Source organism: Chinchilla lanigera, unplaced genomic scaffold, assembly GCF_000276665.1.
Source record: "Chinchilla lanigera isolate Chin_1 unplaced genomic scaffold, ChiLan1.0 scaffold00103, whole genome shotgun sequence".
Lineage (NCBI taxonomy): Eukaryota > Metazoa > Chordata > Mammalia > Rodentia > Chinchillidae > Chinchilla > Chinchilla lanigera.
In genome coordinates, this window is record NW_004955504.1 from 17,192 (window position 1) to 36,810 (window position 19,619).

Sequence of the window (19,619 nt, forward strand, 5' to 3'; positions counted from 1 at the left end):
GGGACCCTTGGAAGCTCATGTCTGGTTCCCTCTGGGCTCATGCCACGTGCTTTCTCCCTTTGGTGACTTCCTCCAGGGTTCATGGCTGTGAGGACTCCCCTGTGCTGAGTCCTGGGACTCCTGGGACCTAGCTGGAACCCCCACCTAGATAATAACAGTACTTGCTCATAGGAAAAAAAAGATTGCATGAATGATATGTAAAAAGCCTAATTCATGTTAGCTATGTATGAAATGGTGTTATAAGTGCTTGTCTACCTTTCAGGTTGGTTGTAGCAAAAGCTCAAATAAGATACTTAAACATAGTTTGTACAGAGTAAAGAATCACACGTTAAAAGTTTTATTAGTTTTAAATGGCATGTATTTTTGATTGTATAGCATAGCTAACAAATATCTGCTTAGTAAATACAGACAAAAGCTGAATTCCAAAAACATACTAAGTAACAACTGGATACAATAAACACTTGGTGTTTCTTCCCTTTGTGAGTGAGAGAAATCTTCCACCCAATGCAAAACCTTGAAGATGTTACTACTTCCTACTGTCACCTGTGAGGCAATCTGACATGTTACCTGACAACTTCAGGTAAGGAGAAGGAGAGAATAACTCAAGAGGACAATCTATTTAGGGAGAGAAGACAACTGACAGAAAATTGCTTTTGCTGAGGATCAACAGTGCATTAGACTTTTAAAAACAATTTTTACCGTGGAGCTAAAACGTAAGGTGACATTATTCTGCTAAGTATTAGCAGCTCAGAAAAATACTTCAGAGAAAGTGGGTCCTTCATAGCTGTAGAGCATCTGTAGGAAACGCTTCACTGCTGAGGCCATGCTGTGCCGCTCAAAGTAGCAGAAGCAGACTTGCTGCTGAGGATGGCTGCACGTGGCTACAACACAGGTGGGAGGAAACAGGACACAGAAAACATAGGAGAGCCGGGAATGCCACAACAAACTACTGTCTTCTGGCCTTGAGTTTTATTTCATTTTCTCTTACTTCTCTAGTATAACCTTCTCTACTCTCTTAAACTTTTTCAGTTCGACAACTAGCTCCCAATACTTGAGATATAGCCACATGAGACTCCCATTTTGGCATTTGTTGGTGTTCCACACATCGCCACAATATGTATCATGCTTAAATATATCGGTCAAGCCAGCTGCCATCTCTAAGTCAGTAGCTATGGGGTCAATGGATGCACGCACCAGCAAGTTCTTCTCGAGTTCCAACCTGGCACGTCGTGGGAGGAACAGGCTGCAGTAGATGCGCTGCCTTTCAGCAAGCGCCTCTCCAACTTCCTGCAGCATCAGCCGAGCTCTCTGCTGCCAGTCCTCCTGCTCCTCCAGGCAGCTTAGATACACACCTCTCAGGGGCTGCAGCTGGCTTTTCTCTTTCATTACCTGAGCCCGTTCCTGTTCCAGAAGCTTCTTTTCTTCCAACAACTTGCGCCCTTGAGAGATTAGGGCTTCTCGATAACTAGTTGTTCTGTTTTGTTCCTTTTCAAGTTCCAAAGACAGCTGAGCAACAGCACGTCGATTTTCTGAGATCACGGCATGGTACTTGGCTTCAAGATCCTTCTGGAAAGCAGCTGTTCTCTGATAATATGCTTGTCTCTCCTTTTCTATTTCTTTTTGGGACTCCCTGGACCAAATCCAACCTGACGTGAATAGAGGAGAAAAAGACATGATAAAGAGCATTCTTTGATCTTTACTCAAAGAAAACAATGCAGTGAAAATAACATTTCAATAAAAGCATACGATCCTCAGAGGTACCAAGAAGTTGGTGTTTTGTAGGAAATACATAATAAGCAAAGTTCTTATCCTAGAATCAGACCTGGGTTGGGCATCCAAAGGTACACACACAGCACTCCTGTTCAATCATCTAATTTCTACAGGAAAGAAAACCTACTATTGTTTATTGGTCTTCAAAGCTACCATCATATACCTGCTCTGGCCTTAGGGCCCCACGGATCATTAGTAAGGTTTTAAAAAAATCAATATGGGGGCTGGGGGTATAGCTCAGCAGCGCCTACCTGGCAAGCATGAGGTCCTGAGTTGGATTCCCAGTTGAAAAAGGAAAAAAAAAAAAAAAAAAAAAAGGAAAGAAATCAATATGGGCTGGAAGTTGTGCTTCGCTTTGCTCAGTAATCACCAGTACTTACATCCAAGGTGTTTGCTTATGTTCTATAAAAACAAACAGCAAGTTCAGCCTCAAGAGTTAGGTCTGGCTCCTCTCCCAAAGCTAGAGCTCACGGGGTCTGGGACACGCAGCTGGCTTCCATACTGTGCCACACAGAGAAATCGAAGACCTGAGGACCTGATGGCCCACACAGCCTAACAAGAACAGGCAGCCAGGGTCACTAGCTCTTTCTCCTCCCCACTCACACCAGGTGCTTAAGACGTGGACAGCAAGACAAGGCAGTGCGGTGATCTCCTTCCAATACAGGGTGCCTATCACCTCTGAACACTGTTGCAAATGTTCAGGGCCCATCATTGGACACTGTTGCCAATAATTTAAAGAATCCCGGGTAACTATATGCTAAATTCTACCTTTTCACCATGTCTTCAGCCTGTCCCTCCTAAAAGTGGCATGGATTTGAGGCCTATGGAAAACAGGAGTATTCTGCAAATTCTCAAAGCTGAAGGCCCCAAAGCCACCAAGAGCAGCAGCTCCAGGTTCTCTCACAAATGGTGTACTTCCCTGCTCCCACTTTCAGTCCACTGGCCGCTCTGTAACCACCAGTGCTTCTATCAACTTTCACAGTTCTTTTCCCACTTTTGCATGCTCCCTGAAGCTGGTGTCCTTGCCATTTGACACTTGGTCTCAAGTCCATGACATCAAAGATCACCTTTGCAGGAGCACTTAAACAGTATTACTTAAAGCCACTTTTATGTAGATGTGCTGGAGCTACTTCAATTCAAGAGGGACAAAGGCAAACTCATCCTCCTCAACTAAAACTAGCTGTTAGTCCTTTGTGCACTGACAATGAAAGCCAAAAATGTCCCAGGGCAGGGAAGAACAGAAAGCAGCAGTTACAATGTAACCAGACAAGCACAAAGAGATATGCACAAGGTGTGAAGGAGACTGAGGCTAATCCAGCTTCCAGTAACCAGAGGACATGTGGACAGGATCCAAGTCTGCAGTGTTGAGCTGAGAGGAGGCAAGACTAGGACAGCTGCCGGCCTCACACTGGCCTGCAGGACATGCTGGAAGAGATAAACCATAGGCCAACAGATCAGATAAGGATCAATGAATGTGTCCTGAGCCAGGGGGTTAGCTAGTGAGTTTTTGTGGTTTTTTTTTTTTTTTTTTTTTTTTTTTTTTTTTGTCTTTTTGAGACAGGATCTCACTATGCAGTTCAGGCTGGCCTTGAGCTCACTTTGTAGCCTAGGCTGGTCTCAAACTCACAACGATCCTCCTGCCTCAGCCTCCCAAGTGCTGGGATTACAGGCGTGCACTACCAGGCCAGGCGCTAGTAAATTTTTCTTAAGGAATAAGCCAATCTGACTAGACATCACCCTGCGGGTACTGTGGGAGTGGGGCTGAGCACAAGGGGGAGCTGCTCCCTTCTGGGTCTGGTGCGATCGAAGAGCAATCTGCTCCACATAGAACACCTGAGACAGGGTCAATGAAGAGTGCAGCTCTGAGGACCAGGAACTTTTGGGTTGGTCTCTGAAACAAGTAGGCTAGGGACAAGAAGCCACTTGGGAGAGAAGTATAAAGGAACCTTGCAAGAATAAACTGTAATTCACAAAACCCTTATTCTATACCTTGCCTGACGGAATCTGACTTGAGCAAACTTCAGAGCAGCAAAAAACCCCAACCAACCAAACAAACAAAGGCAGCAAGAGAAACAGGATTTAGGACTCACACCTCTGGGATTGTGGAACAGACACAGTGCCCTGATTTCTCTTGTTAATTACAAGAAAAACCCTGGATGTCACGCAGAACAAAACTCAGACTGAAAGGGGAGGAGGAGGCAGACTGGCAAGCACCACGGAGTGAGCTTGTGTGAAACCCTGCTTCACAAATGCAAGACTCCAGGAGTGAAATGTCAGTGGGTACGTATTTAAACCAAAGTCCCAACACAAGTTCTCCTCCCTAGCTAAAGAACTAGGATAGGGTCTGGTAGTAGACAACAACCACTCTACTCCAGCCTAATTATCCAGAAAACCTACAGCCCCACCTCCACGTGGGATGTGCAGGGGCAAATGCTGATCTGGATGGAGAGCCAAGTTGTCCAACCATCCACCTAGGGTGGGGCAGTAAGGGGGCCAGGTGGGACCAGGGGAGGTGGGAAACCCACAGGGCCAGTGGCCTGGACTTCCACCCCAACCTGGCAGTAAGGAGTCAACACCACTCTCACCCTTAGAGTATGTCAAAGAAGGCCAGCTAAAACAGGTTTATGTAAAAGTCAGTTTCATTACAATACTCAAAATGCCCAAGTTTCAAACAAAAATCACTCCTATACTAAGGACCGGGAAGATCTGAAGCTGAATGAAAAAACATAATCAAGAGATGCCAGTACTAAGATGAAAAAGTATTACATGACAGTACTGAAAACAGCCATCGTAATGAAAAGTCTAAGCAAAGAAACAGAACAACCAAAGGGAATGTACTTGCGACCTGAGTCATGAAGAGAACTGAGATCATGAACCAAGACACCACTGTATTTCCCCTTCCCCTTCCCTTCATCCCTCACCTTGGTCTCTTAGATCTCTTCCCATTTGCAAAAGATCTCTTCCCCTTGTCTCCCATGGTCTCACTATGTAGTCCAGGCTGGCCTTGAACTCACTATGTAGTCCACGCAGCACTGGACTTGTGGTGATCCTCCTGCTTCAGTCTCTGAGTGCTGGGATTACAGGCTTGCACCACCACACCCAGCCCCGTCTCCTTCTCTCCACCTTCCTTGTATTATTCTCTGTACTTTGCCTTACTCAAATAAAGGATGCCACAGGGTATTTAAGTTTGTGTGTGCTACGGTTTGTATCTGGATGTCCCCCCAAAGCCTAATGCAGTCATGGGGCGGGCTTCTAGAGTACATGATTGATTCATGGTCCAATGTTGGAATTATGGATGTGAGGGTTACACTTGCCCTGGGAAAGGTGATTTGTATACAATGTATATGAGGGAAAGAGGCTTGCTCTTCCAGCTGCCACTCTTCCCTTTTGCCTTTGTTGCTTTTCCTATCTTCACCACTGCCATGAACAGTTGCCCTCTGCCATGTGCCACTCTGCGTTGGAGCCAGCCAAGTATGGACTGAAACCTCCACAAACGGTGAGCTAAATAAATCTCTCCTTCCTTAATTTTGGGTGTCAGGTATCTTGTCTCAGCAATGAGAGAAAAGTAACTAAAACGGTGTGTCTGGTTTATTGCAGTCAACACTGTATTTTCCAAGTGCATATATTTTGCTACAAATGTCTCAAATTTGCCTTTCTTTATGGTTAAAGAGTAATCTATTATGTATAGATACAACATTTTCTTTAGGCAATCTTCTGCTGATGGGTATACAGGATGCTTCCAGGATTTAGTATTATGAATTCTGCTGCTATAAACATTTGTCTGCATGTATCACTGTAGTATGATGTGATAAGCTCTTTGGGGAAGATACCTAGAAGGTGGATACTGGGTCATATGGAATTTGTAATTTTAGTTCTTGAAAAGTCTCTACACTGACTTCCATAACAGTTGTACTAATTTATATTCCTAACAACAATGTAGGAGGGTTCCTTGTTCACCATAGCCTGCCAGCATTTGTTATTTTTTGATTTTTTTTTTTTTTGAGACAGGGTCTCGCTATGCAGTTCAGGCTGGCCTTGAACTCACTTTGTAGCCCAGGCTGGCCTCGAACTCACAGCGATCCTCCTGTCTCAGCCTCCCAAGTGCTGGGATTACAGGCATGTGCCACCATGTCTGGCTATTTTTTGATTTCTTGATGATGCCACTCTTTCTGGTTTAAGATGAAATCTTAGTGTGATTTTAATTTGCATTCCTCTACTGGCCAGAGATGTTGAACATTTTTTCATATATATGTGGGCCATTTGTACTTTTTCCTCTGTGAAGTGTCCATTTCACATAACCATTTCTTGAAGAGGTCTTTTTTTCTTTTCTTTTTTTTTTTTTGTCTTATTGAGACAGGGTCTCGTTATGTACTTCAGGCTGGCCTTAAGCTCACTTTGTAGCCCAAGCTGGTCTTGAACTTGTAATGATCCTCCTGCCTCAGCCTCCCGAGTACTGAGATTACAGGCCAACTGCATAGCAAGACCCTATCTCAAAAAAAAATCCTTTTCTACACCTATAACTTCAAGTGTTCTACCTATTTTATCTTCTAATAAGTTCAATGTTCCTGTTTTAATGTTTAGATCTTTGACTCATTTCGATTTTAATTTAGTACATTGTGAGAAATATGGGTCCAGTTTCAGTCTTCTACAAAGAGTTATCCCGCTTTCCTAGCACTACTTATTGAATAGGCTAGCTTCCTCCAACTTATGCTTTCAGCCCCTTTATCAAGGGTCAAAATGCTCGATGTGGGGGCTGGGGATTTAGCTCAGAGGCAAAGCGCCTGCCTGGCAAGCGCATGGTCGTGAGTTCGGTTCCTGGTACCGGAAAAAAAAAAAAAAAAATGCTCGATGTGTTTGAGATGCTTCTGTACCCATTATTTCATTCCACTCATCCATGTATCTGTTTTTGATCCAATACCATGACTTTTTTTTTTTAATCACTCTTGCCTTGTTGTATAGCTTAAAGTCAGGAAATGTAAAGCTGCCTGCTTTGCTCTTATTATCCAAAATTGCTTTTGTTATTCTGGGTCTCTTCTGTTAGAGGAGCTTGGGACCTCATTGTCACTGAGGATGGCTATGGTACTTTTTCAGAGAGCTCTGGTTCTTATTTTGAGCATTACTTCCTGGCTCCAGTGCAGAGAGCCTCAGCCTGCTAGCACAGATCCTTCATTCCACTGGAACAGACTTTCTAGCTTCCACCACTGACCTTGGGGCCTTCCCCGTGCAGATCCTTTAAACAGGCCTGCATGAGACATTGTCGTGGGCTGTTGGCCTCCAGCCGGACTTATTGGGGGCATTGTAATAGGCTCTAGGTCTTTAGCTGGACTCATACAGGACATTGCCATGGGATCCAGGCACTCAGCTGGATTCTTTGGGTCTTTAGTGTGTGGGTTGATTTCCTGCACTCCTTTGTACTTGACTCTTTGCATGACTACTATAAAATAATCCTATCAATTATGTGTCCTGTAAGGGGTTGGGGATTTAGCTCAGCGGCATAGTACCTGCCTGGCAAGCGCAAGGTCGTGAGTTCGATTCCCGGTACCGGAAAAAACAAAAACAACAGCAAAAAAAATTCTGTGTCCTGTATGAAATTGTACTCCCTGACTATAACACCTGCTACATTGCTGAAGTTGGTTATTTTAAGAGTTTTCTGGTGAAGTTCCTTTGGTCTTCTATGTAGAGTATTACATCATCTACAAATGATAATTTGAGTCCTTCCTTTCCAGTCTTTATTTCTTTTTCTTGTCTGACTGCTCTAGCTAATGTTGCAAGTACTATGTTACATAGAAGTGGTGACAGTAGGCATCCTTGTCTTGTTCTTGATTTTAGAGGGAGTGCTTTTAGTTTTTCCCCATTTAATATGGTGTTGGCTGTTGGTTTGTCATAAATAGCTTTTATCAAATTCACGTATGGTTCCTCTATACCTATTTTCTTCAGGGTTCTTATCATGAAGTGTGGGAAAGTAGTCATAAGGCTCAAGGCCAAGGTGACCATCCCTGAAGACACAAAGGAAGGAAGGAAGAACTGTTCCCCTTTTGGCAAGGGGTCAGCATGCTGGCATGCTGCAAGTTCCACAAAGGAAGTCAACAACAGCTGAGATCTCATTTAGAGAAATACTTACCTGAGGACACTTTGCAAATAATGAGAAACCTAATTGCTTGCTCCCTTGCCTAAGCTGAAAAAGAATGAAGTGAGCCAGATGCTGAGGGCTCCTGGTCTACTAGAGGCTAGAGCCCACCGGCTTCTCTTTCAACATTATCTGTGTCTTGTCTTTAATCTGTGTTCGCCCCCCTCCAGTTTGGTATTCCTATCAGGCTGGCTTTCCGCAACAAAAGAATGCTAGATTTTGTTGAAAGCGTTTTTTTAATTTAAAAATTTGTCAAATTTCTAAAAATTCAACACCCGAAGACAGGACAGCAGAGGCCTGTAATCCTAGCACTCCGGAAGCTGAGATGACAGGACCACCATGATTTTGAGGCCAGCCTAAACTGCACTGTGAGACCCTCTCCACCCAAGCAAAAAAAAAAAAGAAAAGAAAAGAAAAGAAAAAGAAAAAATAAAACAATCCAACACCCAATCATGAAAAATAGGAAAAGAGGAGGACATCCTTGATTTGGTGAAGAATATTTTCAAAAACCTACAGCTAACATGGTACCTAACAGTGAGAGACTAGGTGCTTCCCCTATAAGATCAAACACTACTCCAACAGAGTCCTGGGGGTTGCAGCTAAAATAAGAAAGTCTTCAGAATTATCATTAGGCCAAGACTTTTTAGCTTGCTATAAAAAGCATAATCTAGAAAAAGAAAAATAGTAAAACATGCTTCATGAAAACTAAAACTTTTGCTTTACAAAATACTGTTGAAAGAATGAAAAGACAAGCTACACAAGAAGATACTTGCAAACCTGCATATCTAGCTAAGGACTAGAATCGAAGATGCATTAAAAACTCCTAAAACTCAGCATTTTAAAAAAAAACAGTCCACCAGGCATGTTGGCACACATCTATAATCCCAGCACTAGGATCACTATACATAGTGAGTTCAGGACCAGCCTGTACTACAAAGCAAGACCCTATTTTAGAAAAAAAAAAAAAAATTCCAATTAGAAAATGGCCCAAAACATGAACAGATTTTTCATAGAAGAGGATATATCCTGATGGCAACTAAGTATGTAAAAAGATGCTCAACATCATTAGCCATCAGGGAAAAGCAAAATAATACCAAAATTAAGATGCCAGTTCACACCTAATATAAGGCTCAGTTCAAACCTGACTCTCCCAGTACCTAACCTGTCTACCAGCAGAGACTTTGTTCTTACCTCAGCACTGGGATGCCCTTGGCAAACACAGGATGTCATAACAGAGATAAGAAGGAACATGAATCTGTCAAAATACCCAGACATTTGAAGACACCTAAGCATTCACACTGGACACCTCAACAACTTTGTCCACTGGGGCACAAAACATCCAAAGAACTCTGACCACTAATGTTTACTAAGATCTTCCGCCTAATGTCCCACGTCTTCTTTCAAACCCTATTTTTTTTTAAAAAAGCCCACTCCTCTTTGTTTCCTAAAGATGGTCTTTTTGCCCTCTGTCTGCCTGCACCCAGGCACAATAAGTTCCATACCATATTGCCTTTACACAAGCCTGGTGGTCTTGGCTTGTCTCTGCCTGGTATTGTTCCTTACACCTATAAGGATGGCTGGCAAAGAAACACTGTGACAAAATCAAATGCTGGCAAGCATGCTAGGAAACTGATCGCTAACATGTTACTGGTATGGATATAGAATGAATCAAACAGCCACTTGGGAAAACATTTTAAGCTTTAAAAACTTTAAACTGAGGAGAGCACCAAGATGGCAGAGTGGTGAGCAGCAGAAAAAGAGCCTCTCTGAGAGCTGCCATCCAGATGCTAGAATATAGCAACATGAGGAAGACAAGATGGAAGGAAGTGGCTCCCCTGGACCCAGAAAGGGTCTGAAGTGTGAACTGAAGCCCATGGAGAAAGTGGAGAGAAACTTCACTGAAGAATACGGAGGTAGCTGGCTGCACCTTCTCCCTGAGATAAGACTCGCTGCATGAGAGAAGCGATTCAAATCTGTAGTCACACGGTGACTGCTGGCAACCCCAGAGGCCTCCATGGAGAGACAGCAGTGGAAGGCAGTGGTGGATGTGAAGGACTGAACTACCTGGTGGTGAGGGCTGAGGGCTCAATTGTCCCGTGTGAGATAGTGATTGGCTGGGAGCCACCTGGAAGAGGGGCCGGCTGACCTTAAAATTCAGAGCAGCTGCCACCTTCATCTAGTAGCTCTCAGTTTGGCTCAGACCCATGGAAGATGTGATGATAGCTGCAGGCCAAATGAGTCTGATCTTGGCCAGAAGGTACAGGCGCACTGAGATTATCCACTAATCCACCAAAAAGCTACTGCTGCCTTGCTGGGATAAATCAGCACAGACTGGAACTCTGTTTCCACACGTTGTCTACTAGTGACAGCAGAGACAAACTTAGAAGCGGACCTTTTTCTTTTTCTCTTTTCACTCTCTCTTGGTTTTTTTTTATGGTTTTGTTTCTGGTTTTTCCTCCTTCATTGTTTTTATGAGTATGAATGTGGTTTCTAGCCTTTTTGTGGTTGTGGTTCTCTTCTGTTCTTGTTTTTATCTCTTCTGCTCTCTTTCCCTCCAGTCTTTACACCAGTTTCCCAAAGTTTGCATGATTCTCCTTTGTCCTCCAGCCTTACTTCTAATCTCTTCCTCTTCTTCCACTTCTCTATTTTCTGCCTAAACCATTTTAAATTTTAACCCCTGAGGGAAAAATTGACATATTAAGGACTTGTATACTGCATACAATTTTCTGGTCTGTTTTACATTTTCTTATATAACCACAAATCTAGCTCATACAGTTAAAGGTGGCAAATTACTGTTTAGCTCAGTTTGTCATTTTCTAGGCTTTGTTTGATGCTATTGTCATTGGTACCACTATAGCCAAAAGGGACATAATCGTTCTACACAGTTATTCTTCCTGATAATACAAGACTGACAATAACTAAGGGTCACAGAAAAGCACTCTGGCACAGTGTTAAAAAACCAGGAGCTGGACCAAACAGGCAGCAACTTCTTATCCCCCACAAATTGAAGAGGTAGGATCCTGCAACAGTCTCAAAACCCAAAAACCAGCTACACCTAGAAAATAACTTGGAGAAGTAGTAATTTCCTAAGGGTTCTAAATACTAGCAATAAAGCAACCCCCATAGGCAATTTACAAGGATCACCCCAGGAATTAAACTAAAATTTAAAAAAAAAATGAGAAGACAAACAAGATACAACCTCAGACATCCAGTTCACCAAAGGAAAACCCAGGGGGCAACGAGGTGGGACAATCTGAAATCCACCCACCTGACCTCTCAGAAGTACTAACAACAAAGCAATTGAATGAGGCACTAGAAAAAATCAAATCAAAAAGAATCTCAGATAATTGCAGAGATAGTGTCCACAATGAATACCATGCTTAGTCACTCTAGAGCAGATACAAACAAACAAACAAAAAAATAGTGGAGCTTAAGAAAATTATGGAAGCCATGAATGCTCAGCATAGGAAAGAAATGGAATCTATAAGGCAGATTCAAGCAGATATCTAGGAGAATAAAAATTCCATTGAAAGTATCTGCAGCTGATTAAGCCAATGTGAGGACAGGGTCTCAGATATAGAAGACAGGCTTTTAGTTAGTAGTCATGAAAAGAAAGATTTCTTAAATAGCAAGGGACCATGAGAAATCAACACAGCAGCTGCTAGATGAGGCAAAGAAAATTCAAAAATGGAGTCAATGAAAAAGCAGGAGATAGCACAAATGCTACAAAAAATTGTTCACAGACATCAAGGCAGAAAACATCCCCAGTAGAGAAAAGGAATTTGACATATAGATAAGTTACACATACACAACTCCAATTAGCCACAGTAAAAAAAAAATCTACACCCAGGTGTATCATAGTCAAGATTCCACACATTCAACACAAGACCAGAATATTAAAAGCTGTAAGAGAAATGAAACAAATCATCTATAAAGGAAAGCCCATCAGAATCACAACTGAATTCTCAACACAAACCCTTAAGTCAAGAAGAGCTTGGAGTGAAGTAAATCAAGCCCTAAAAAAAAACAACTACTCCATAAAACTATCTCACAAAATTGATGGAGAAATAAGATAATTCCATGACAAACAACATCTGAGGAAATTTATGACCGCCAAGCCAGTACTCCAAAATATTTTGAAGGACATTAAAGAAAGAGATAATAAGGACTACAACTCCATGAGCACCAACAGAAGGAATCCACCAGGCAAGGCAAACAATTAAACAGAGGGAAGTAAAAAAAAAGTGGGGGGAACCAACAACAGGAAAATAACATGACAAGGGTAAGTCAATACATATCAGCTATAACCATTAATGTTAATGGTCTCAATTCACCAATCAAAAGACAGACTGGCAGAATGGATCAAGAAGCAAGATCCAACAACATGCCTCATACAAGAAACACATTTAATTCAAAAAGAAATTCATAGACTGAAAGTCAAAAACAATACTCTGTGCAACAGGAACCCAGAAAAAAGCAGGGGTAGCTTATTCTATTTTCAGACAAAGTGAATTTCAAGCCAAGACTGATTAAGAGAGAAAACGAAGGTCACTACATCCTTGCAAAAGGGACAATTCAAGAAGAAATAATAATCTGAAATATGTATGTAACAAATACCAGTGTACCCAACTATACAAAACAAATATTAATGGGCATGAAAAATTGAATAAGCACTAATACAATTGTATTGGGGGATCTCAATACTCCACTGTCACAAAAAGATCAACTAGACAAAAAAAATCAACAATGAAATATTAGAACTGAATCAAACTTCGGAACAAATGGACTTAGTAGATGTCTACAGAGTGTTCTACCCCACAACATCAAAATATACATTCTTAGCTGCACATGGGATGTTCTCCAAAACAGGCTACATACTAGCTCATAGAACATGCTTAAGTAAATGCAAAGGAATCAAAATTATCCCATGCATATTATCAGACCACAGTGCAATGAAATTGGAAATCAATGATAAAAGAAACCACAAGAACATCATAAACACATGGAAATTAAGTAGCACACCCCCTGAACAACCAATGGGTCACAGATGAAATTAAAGAAGAAATTAGATATAGTTTCTACAATTAAATGATAAAGACAATACAACATACCAGAATCTATGAAACACAAGGAAAGCAGTCCTAAAAGGAAAATTTATAGCAGTGACTACGCATATCAAGAAAACAGAGCAAGGGGGCTGGGGATTTAGCTCAGCGGCAAAAAGCGCCTGCCTGGCAAGCGCAAGGTTGTGAGTTCGGTTCCCGGTACCAGAGAAAAAAAAAAAAAAAGAAAACAGAGCAAGTACAAATAAATACAATAATGGCGAACCTCAAACTCCTAGAAAAAGAACAGGCTAAGCCAAAAGCTCTTATGAGGGAGGAAATTATAAAGATCAGAGCAAAAATTAATGCACTGGAGACTAAGAAAACACAAAGAATCAAAGAATTGGTTCTTTAAAAGATTAAATACAATTGAAAAACTCTTTTCCAACCTGATCAAAAAAAAACAAAGAAAAGACTCAAATCCACGCAATTAGTAATGAAAAGGGTGAAATCACAACAGACCTACAGAAATCCAGAAGATCATCTATACCTACTTTGAAAACTTGTATTTTAAAAAGATGGAAAATGCAGAAGAAATGGACAGATTCTTAGATACATATGAATTACCAAGGCTGACTCCAGAAGATATAAAAATCCTAAATAAACCAATATCAGTCAATGAAATTAAAGATGTAATTAAAAACCTACCAACAAAGAAAAGCCCAGGCCCTGATGGAATTCTACAGGAAATTTAGAGAAGACCTAACACCACTACTTCTCACACTCTTTAATGAAATGGAAAGGGAAGCAGTACTCCCAAATTCATTCCTGGAAAAACAAGAGAAGGACCCAACTAAGAAAGGGAATTACAGGCCAATCTCCCTAATGAACATAGATGCAAAAAATCCCTCAGTAAGACACTGGCAAACAGAATGCAGCAAATCGTCAAGAAGATTATACACCATGATCATCCCAGGGATGCAGGGATGGCTCAACATATGTACATCAATAAATGTAATACACCATATTAACAGAGTCAAGGACAAAAATGGCATGACCATCTCAATAGATGTAGAAAAAGCTTCTGACAAAGTCTAGCACCCATTCATGATTTAAAAAAAATCCCTACAGAAAACTGGAATAGATGGTCTTTATCTCAATCTGATGAAAGCCATCTATGACAAACCAAGAACCAACATCATACTAAATGGACAAAAACTGAAATCTTTCCCTCTAAAATCAGGAACAGGACAAGGATATCCACTGCCTCCACTCTTATTCCACATAGTCCTGGGAACTTTAGTGAAAAGAATTAGAGAAGAGAAAAAATAAAAGGAACAATGATAGGAAAGAAAGAAGTTAAATTATCATTATTTGCAGATGACATGATACTCTACATAGAATACCCCCAAAACTCCACTAAAAAACTGCTAGATTTAATAAGCAAATTTAGTAGTGTAGCTGGATACAAAGTCAACACTCAAAAAACAATAGCCTTTCTGTACATGAATAACAAATTTACTGAGAGAGAAATTAGGGAAACAAAACCTTTCACAATAGCATCCAAAAAAAATGAACTGCCTAGAAATTAATCTAACAAAGGACTTAAAAAACTACAGTACTCTGAAAAAAGAGATCAAAAGAGGTATCAGAAAATTGTAAGATATCCCTTGCTTTTGTGTAGGAAGAACAAATATAGTGAAAATGGCCATACTTCTGAAACTGCTACATAGATTTAATGCAATTCCAATCAAAATTCCAATAGTTTATCTCACAGAATTAGAGAAAACAATCCTAAACTTCATTTGGAACCAGCAAAGGCAAGTCTGGGCAACAAAGGTAAGGTGGGGCATCACAATCCCTGACTTAAAATTATACTGTAAAGCTACTTGATAAAAATAGCATGATACTGGCAAAAAAAAAAACAAAAAAACCCAGACCCAAAGATCAATGGAACTGATTAGAAGATGCAGAAACACTGAAATTTCTCAGACATATAGTAATATATTTTTGGAGATTCCTTGTACGAATGCAAATGTTAAATTTTACCTCTGATCACATCCTCAACTTTTCTCAGGGACAGAAAGCATTTTGAACGTCCAAGAGAAGCCAAGAATTTGAAAGTCATTAAGCACAGCTATAAAAGCTATGGATGAATGCAAAAAATACAAAACCAAAGCCTCAAGACCAGACAATTACTACATTAGTGTGATTTTAAACCTACCAGGGCATTCCTTTGTGTGGAATGGGTTTTAGTAAATGTCTGCACATTTGTCTAGCTATGAGCAGCAGTAAGCCTCTCCTGGCATTGAGTGGTGATCTGCAAGCCTTTAGATGGCACCCACAAGGCTGAATCCAGATGGCTGCACGTACCCCACAGATTCCTGAACTGTGAAGACCCCCTAGTCCTATCAGCCTCTACAACTTGTTGAGTTAGGCAATCCAGGCACACAAAGGATCGCTACACACAGAGGATGGATTTGCTTTGCTTCCATTCAATTTTTCAGTCTCTCATAGTTTTCAATGCCAACCAGAACCACAGTATGTAAGGAAAACTTTACAATCTCCTCCATATCAATGGACTAATGATGGGTAGGGACACAAGTCACAGGCTAAGGTGTTGTAAATTTGTCTGAGTGGTGAGGAACCCAGCAGTGCCAAGTCAACTGCCATGAGGGGATTTCTGGCCAGGTTGGGCAGACCTTTCCTGGGCAAAGTCTCCCAAAGACAGACTTCCCAAACACTAAACACACATCCTAAGAGGTTTCTTTAAGGACTGCTTTTCTTATCAGTCCCGATAAGGGCAACCAAGCCAAGGAAGTCTAGAGCCCTGAAGCCATTGAGGGGTGCAGACATTTACTAAAACCCATTCCACACAAAATGCTTCTACTTTTGTTGTAGGTATGATTAGCGATTCCTAGAGGCAGGTAAACTGAGGCTCAGGAAAGTATGTACCTAAGAGTCACTGTATAGGATAAAACTGGGTTGTACCTGTCCAGTTCCAAAGCCACAGTCTAGAGGTGCGAGCCCCCTGTTGTCCGAAGCAGAGCTCCACACCTTTAGCCCAGAAAACACAAATGTCAGAAAGACTTACGAAAAGCTGCCAATCCCAGCATTGGCACCAACAGGGCATAATTCCACCTGCTTCCATCACCCCCATCAGCTCTGGAATTAGGTCGGATGTTCCAATTTGGAGGATCATTTAAGTTATTCATGGAGATATACCTTGAAAAAAAGGAAGAAATATCAATTAGATAAAGAGGGTAAAACAGAGCCATCATGATGACATCATCTACTTTGGTATGGTCATTTCCTTTTATTAAAAATATTTTTTTCAGTTCTACCTATGTGCTGCACAATAATGAGTTCTGTGCATTTTCAAGGAAAAAAAAACCTCACTAGTAAGGGTAGGGCACATTTCAAATAAGTGATCCACAGGTGTTTTCTAGTATGTTTAAATACATGGTTGCTGCCGGGCATGGTGGCACACACCTGTAATCCCAGAACTCAGGAGGCTGAGGCAGCAGGATCGTTGCAAGTTCGAGACCAGCCTGGGCTACCAAGTGAGCTCAAGGCCAGCCTGAACTGCACAGCGAGACCCTGTCTCAAAAAGACAAAAGATTAAAAAAAAAAGTCAATATATGGTTGCTGTAGTGGTTAATTTTCTTTTTCTTTTTTGGTACCAGGAATTAAACTCAGGGCCTCATACTTGCTAGGCAGGTGCTATACCACTGAGCCACATCTCCAGCCCTGTGGTGGTTAATTTTATGTGTTAACTTGACTGAGCCATGACATGCTCAGATACTTGGTTGAACATCATTCTAGATGGGTCTGAGAGGCGTTTCTGGATGAGACTACTGTTTGAATGCTTATACCAGTTTCTTAGAATAAATTAAATGCTCACTCACCCCAGCACTCAGGAGGCTGAGGATTATTGCAAGTTTAGGCCAGCATGGGCTACAACTGAGTTCAAGACTATCCTGAATTACACAGTGAGACCCCGTCTCAATAAAAAAAAAAAAAATTCTCCCCCTTGTATATGCCATTCCATGCATGCATGACATGTAACCCGTAACACCGTTTTGGTTGAAGATGGACCACATATAGGCTGATGGTTCCATAAGATCATATGGCCTAAGGGCAGGTGTAATGGCAAGGCCAGCCTGGGCAACTTAGCAAGACCCTGTCTCAAAAACTTTTAGAATGGGCTGCAGTGTAGCTCAGTGAGAAAGCTCTGAGTTTAATACCCACTACTGAAAAAAAAAAAAAAAAAAGTTGGGGGAGATCCTATGATCTAGTAATGTCATAGCCAACTCAGAATGCCTAAGCACACTCTAGGGTGTCCACACAAAGTCAGAATCCTCATCAACATATTTCTCAGATGGTATCTGTGTTGTTGAGCAAGGAATCACTGTTTATATATGTCTCTCAATGGCTTCTTTCCCCCTCTGGAGAACTCTAATACAGCTGAAAGTGAGCTCACACTGGACATACTGCTTCATAGGAGCTGGTTTTCAAAAAACAAGCAGTATTTTAACAGGCAAGGTGTCGGAGGAAAGCATTTTCTGAGCAGAAAGTGTGAGGAAGGAAGAAAAGATGAGGCCTTGCATGAGGGGAAGGTGGGGACAGTCCTGAGGATGTCTTAGTCCTGTTTATGACAAGGCAGTCATAATCAGGATTACAGCGGTCCTTGTATCAGGCCCAGAGTACACACTCCAAACCTATCTGAAAGCCAAAGTTACTACAAATCTACTAGTTCACTAAGTGTCCAAAAATCATGACAGCTTTCAGCTTGCCACCATAAATACACTGATCACAAAATAGTTAACCATAGGGCCAGGGATATAGCTCGGCGGCACAAGCACCTGCCTGGTAAGCACAACGTCCTGAGTTCGATTCCTGGTACAAAAAGAAAATGGTGCTGGGCATGGTGGCGCACACCTGTAATCCCAGCACTCGGGAGGCTGAGGCAGCAGGATCATTGGGAGTTCGAGACCATGCTGGGCTACAAAGTGAGCTCAAGACAAGCCTGAACTGCATAGTGAGAACCTGTCTCAAAAAGACCAAAAAAAAAGAAAAAAGAAAATAGTTTTAACCATGATGAATGTAAGAAACGAAGAATTCAAGTTTTAAAAAACAGGTGTCTAAATACTTGTTTAACACCTAAAAATATAAAACTATGATAGGTAATAAAGATATACCCAAATATATGGCTCAGAATATATTACGGGTTGTGGTAACCACCGAATTTTAAGAATCAGGTAGTACCTAATTTAGAAAGTACTGAAACTGCTTAACTTTCAAAAAAGTCTGGGAAGTATAGCTATCCTTCTGTATCCATGGGAGATTGATCAAAGAATCCCTCAGACACCAAAATTTTACATGCTCAGGACTCTTAGATGAAATGCTGTAGTATTTGCATGTAAGCTACCCATGTACTGTTATTAGTGTGTTTGTGATACATAATAATTACATGTATCTATCACATCTTGATCATTTTTAATCCCCCTTTCCCCTGCTTTCCTCTCTACCTCCATATCCTCTTCCCATCCAGAGTCTACTTCCCTGTTTCCTATCATCTCTTTTATTTTGCTCTTTAAATTATATTACGCCTACCCAAATACTTTAAATCATCTCTGTATCACTCAACACTTGATACAATATAAATGCTATGCAAACAGTTGTGCTATATTGTTAAGGGACTAACAAGAGGAAGAAGTCACAGACATCATTTTTCCCCAAATATTTCTGATCTACAGTTAAGTCAATTTACTGATGTAGAGCCCACCAATACAGAGGGCCAGCCGGCTGTTACGCTTGTTTCTTCCAGCCAATAAAGTCCTTTTCTGATGCATATCGCCTAAGGAAATAATCCTAAAAATAAAGCTTTGTGCACAAATAAATTATGCTTTTATTTATTAGTAGCAAAAACTGGAAACCATAAACATTAAAATGGGACTGGTTTACTGTAAACTTAATACTTCATAACTAGGTTCATAACAACTGCACAAGATTTTAATAATCTAATATTAAGTGCATAGTTAAGATTACCGGTTTTGGTTTTTTTGTTTGTTTGGTTTTTGTTTTTTTCTCTGAGACAGGGTCTCGCTATGCAGTTCAGGCTGGCCTTGAGCTCACTTTGTAGCCCACGCAACGATCCTCCTGCGGCAGCCTCCCGAGTACTGGGATTACAGGCGTGAGCCACCACGCCCGGCTCTCTGAAGTTTTAAGCTTCCCAGCAGTCAAAGGCACAGGGAAAGCTTTGAGTCTGGTGGGCCTGTGTCCCGTCCTCCACGGTGGCCCCAAACAACCAAGCCCAGTGGTGGGATCGCTCCCATCAACGCCGCAAGTATGGGGATGGAGGCAAGGCCGGGATCACTTCCGCCCATACCAGTCTAGGGCCGGGGCCAAGGCTGGGATCACTCCCTCCCAAGGGTCACTCCGCCCACTCCCGAGGCCGAGGCTACCGCCCCTCTAACTCCATCGCCCGCGGTCAGGATCCCTAGACTCCCCTTAGGCCTGGCAATCCTGGGAACCACCCAAGGGAGCTTTTAAAAATAGAGGTGTTCGATCCTTCCTCTGAGCAGAGGCCAATCAGCCCGACCTACCTCAGCCAGATCGCGCGGTTCTCGACCCCAGAGCAGGCCGAGAATTTGCTCTGCGCAGGCGCAGTATCCCCC

The 19,619-nt window shown here is 41.7% G+C and overlaps 1 protein-coding gene across 1 annotated transcript; it reads right to left on the bottom strand.

Moving 5' to 3' along the window:
• Positions 1–307: 307 nt before the first annotated feature.
• On the bottom strand, positions 308–19,613 carry Ccdc127 (coiled-coil domain containing 127). The gene is made up of 3 exons (XM_005406983.2): positions 19,548–19,613; positions 16,034–16,164; positions 308–1,646 (listed from the first exon to the last, which is right to left on the bottom strand). Exons 2-3 carry the CDS (start codon positions 16,152–16,154, stop codon positions 985–987), a joined length of 783 nt encoding a protein of 260 aa, XP_005407040.1. The 5' UTR covers positions 16,155–16,164; positions 19,548–19,613; the 3' UTR covers positions 308–984.
• Between the last annotated feature and the right edge of the window lie 6 nt (positions 19,614–19,619).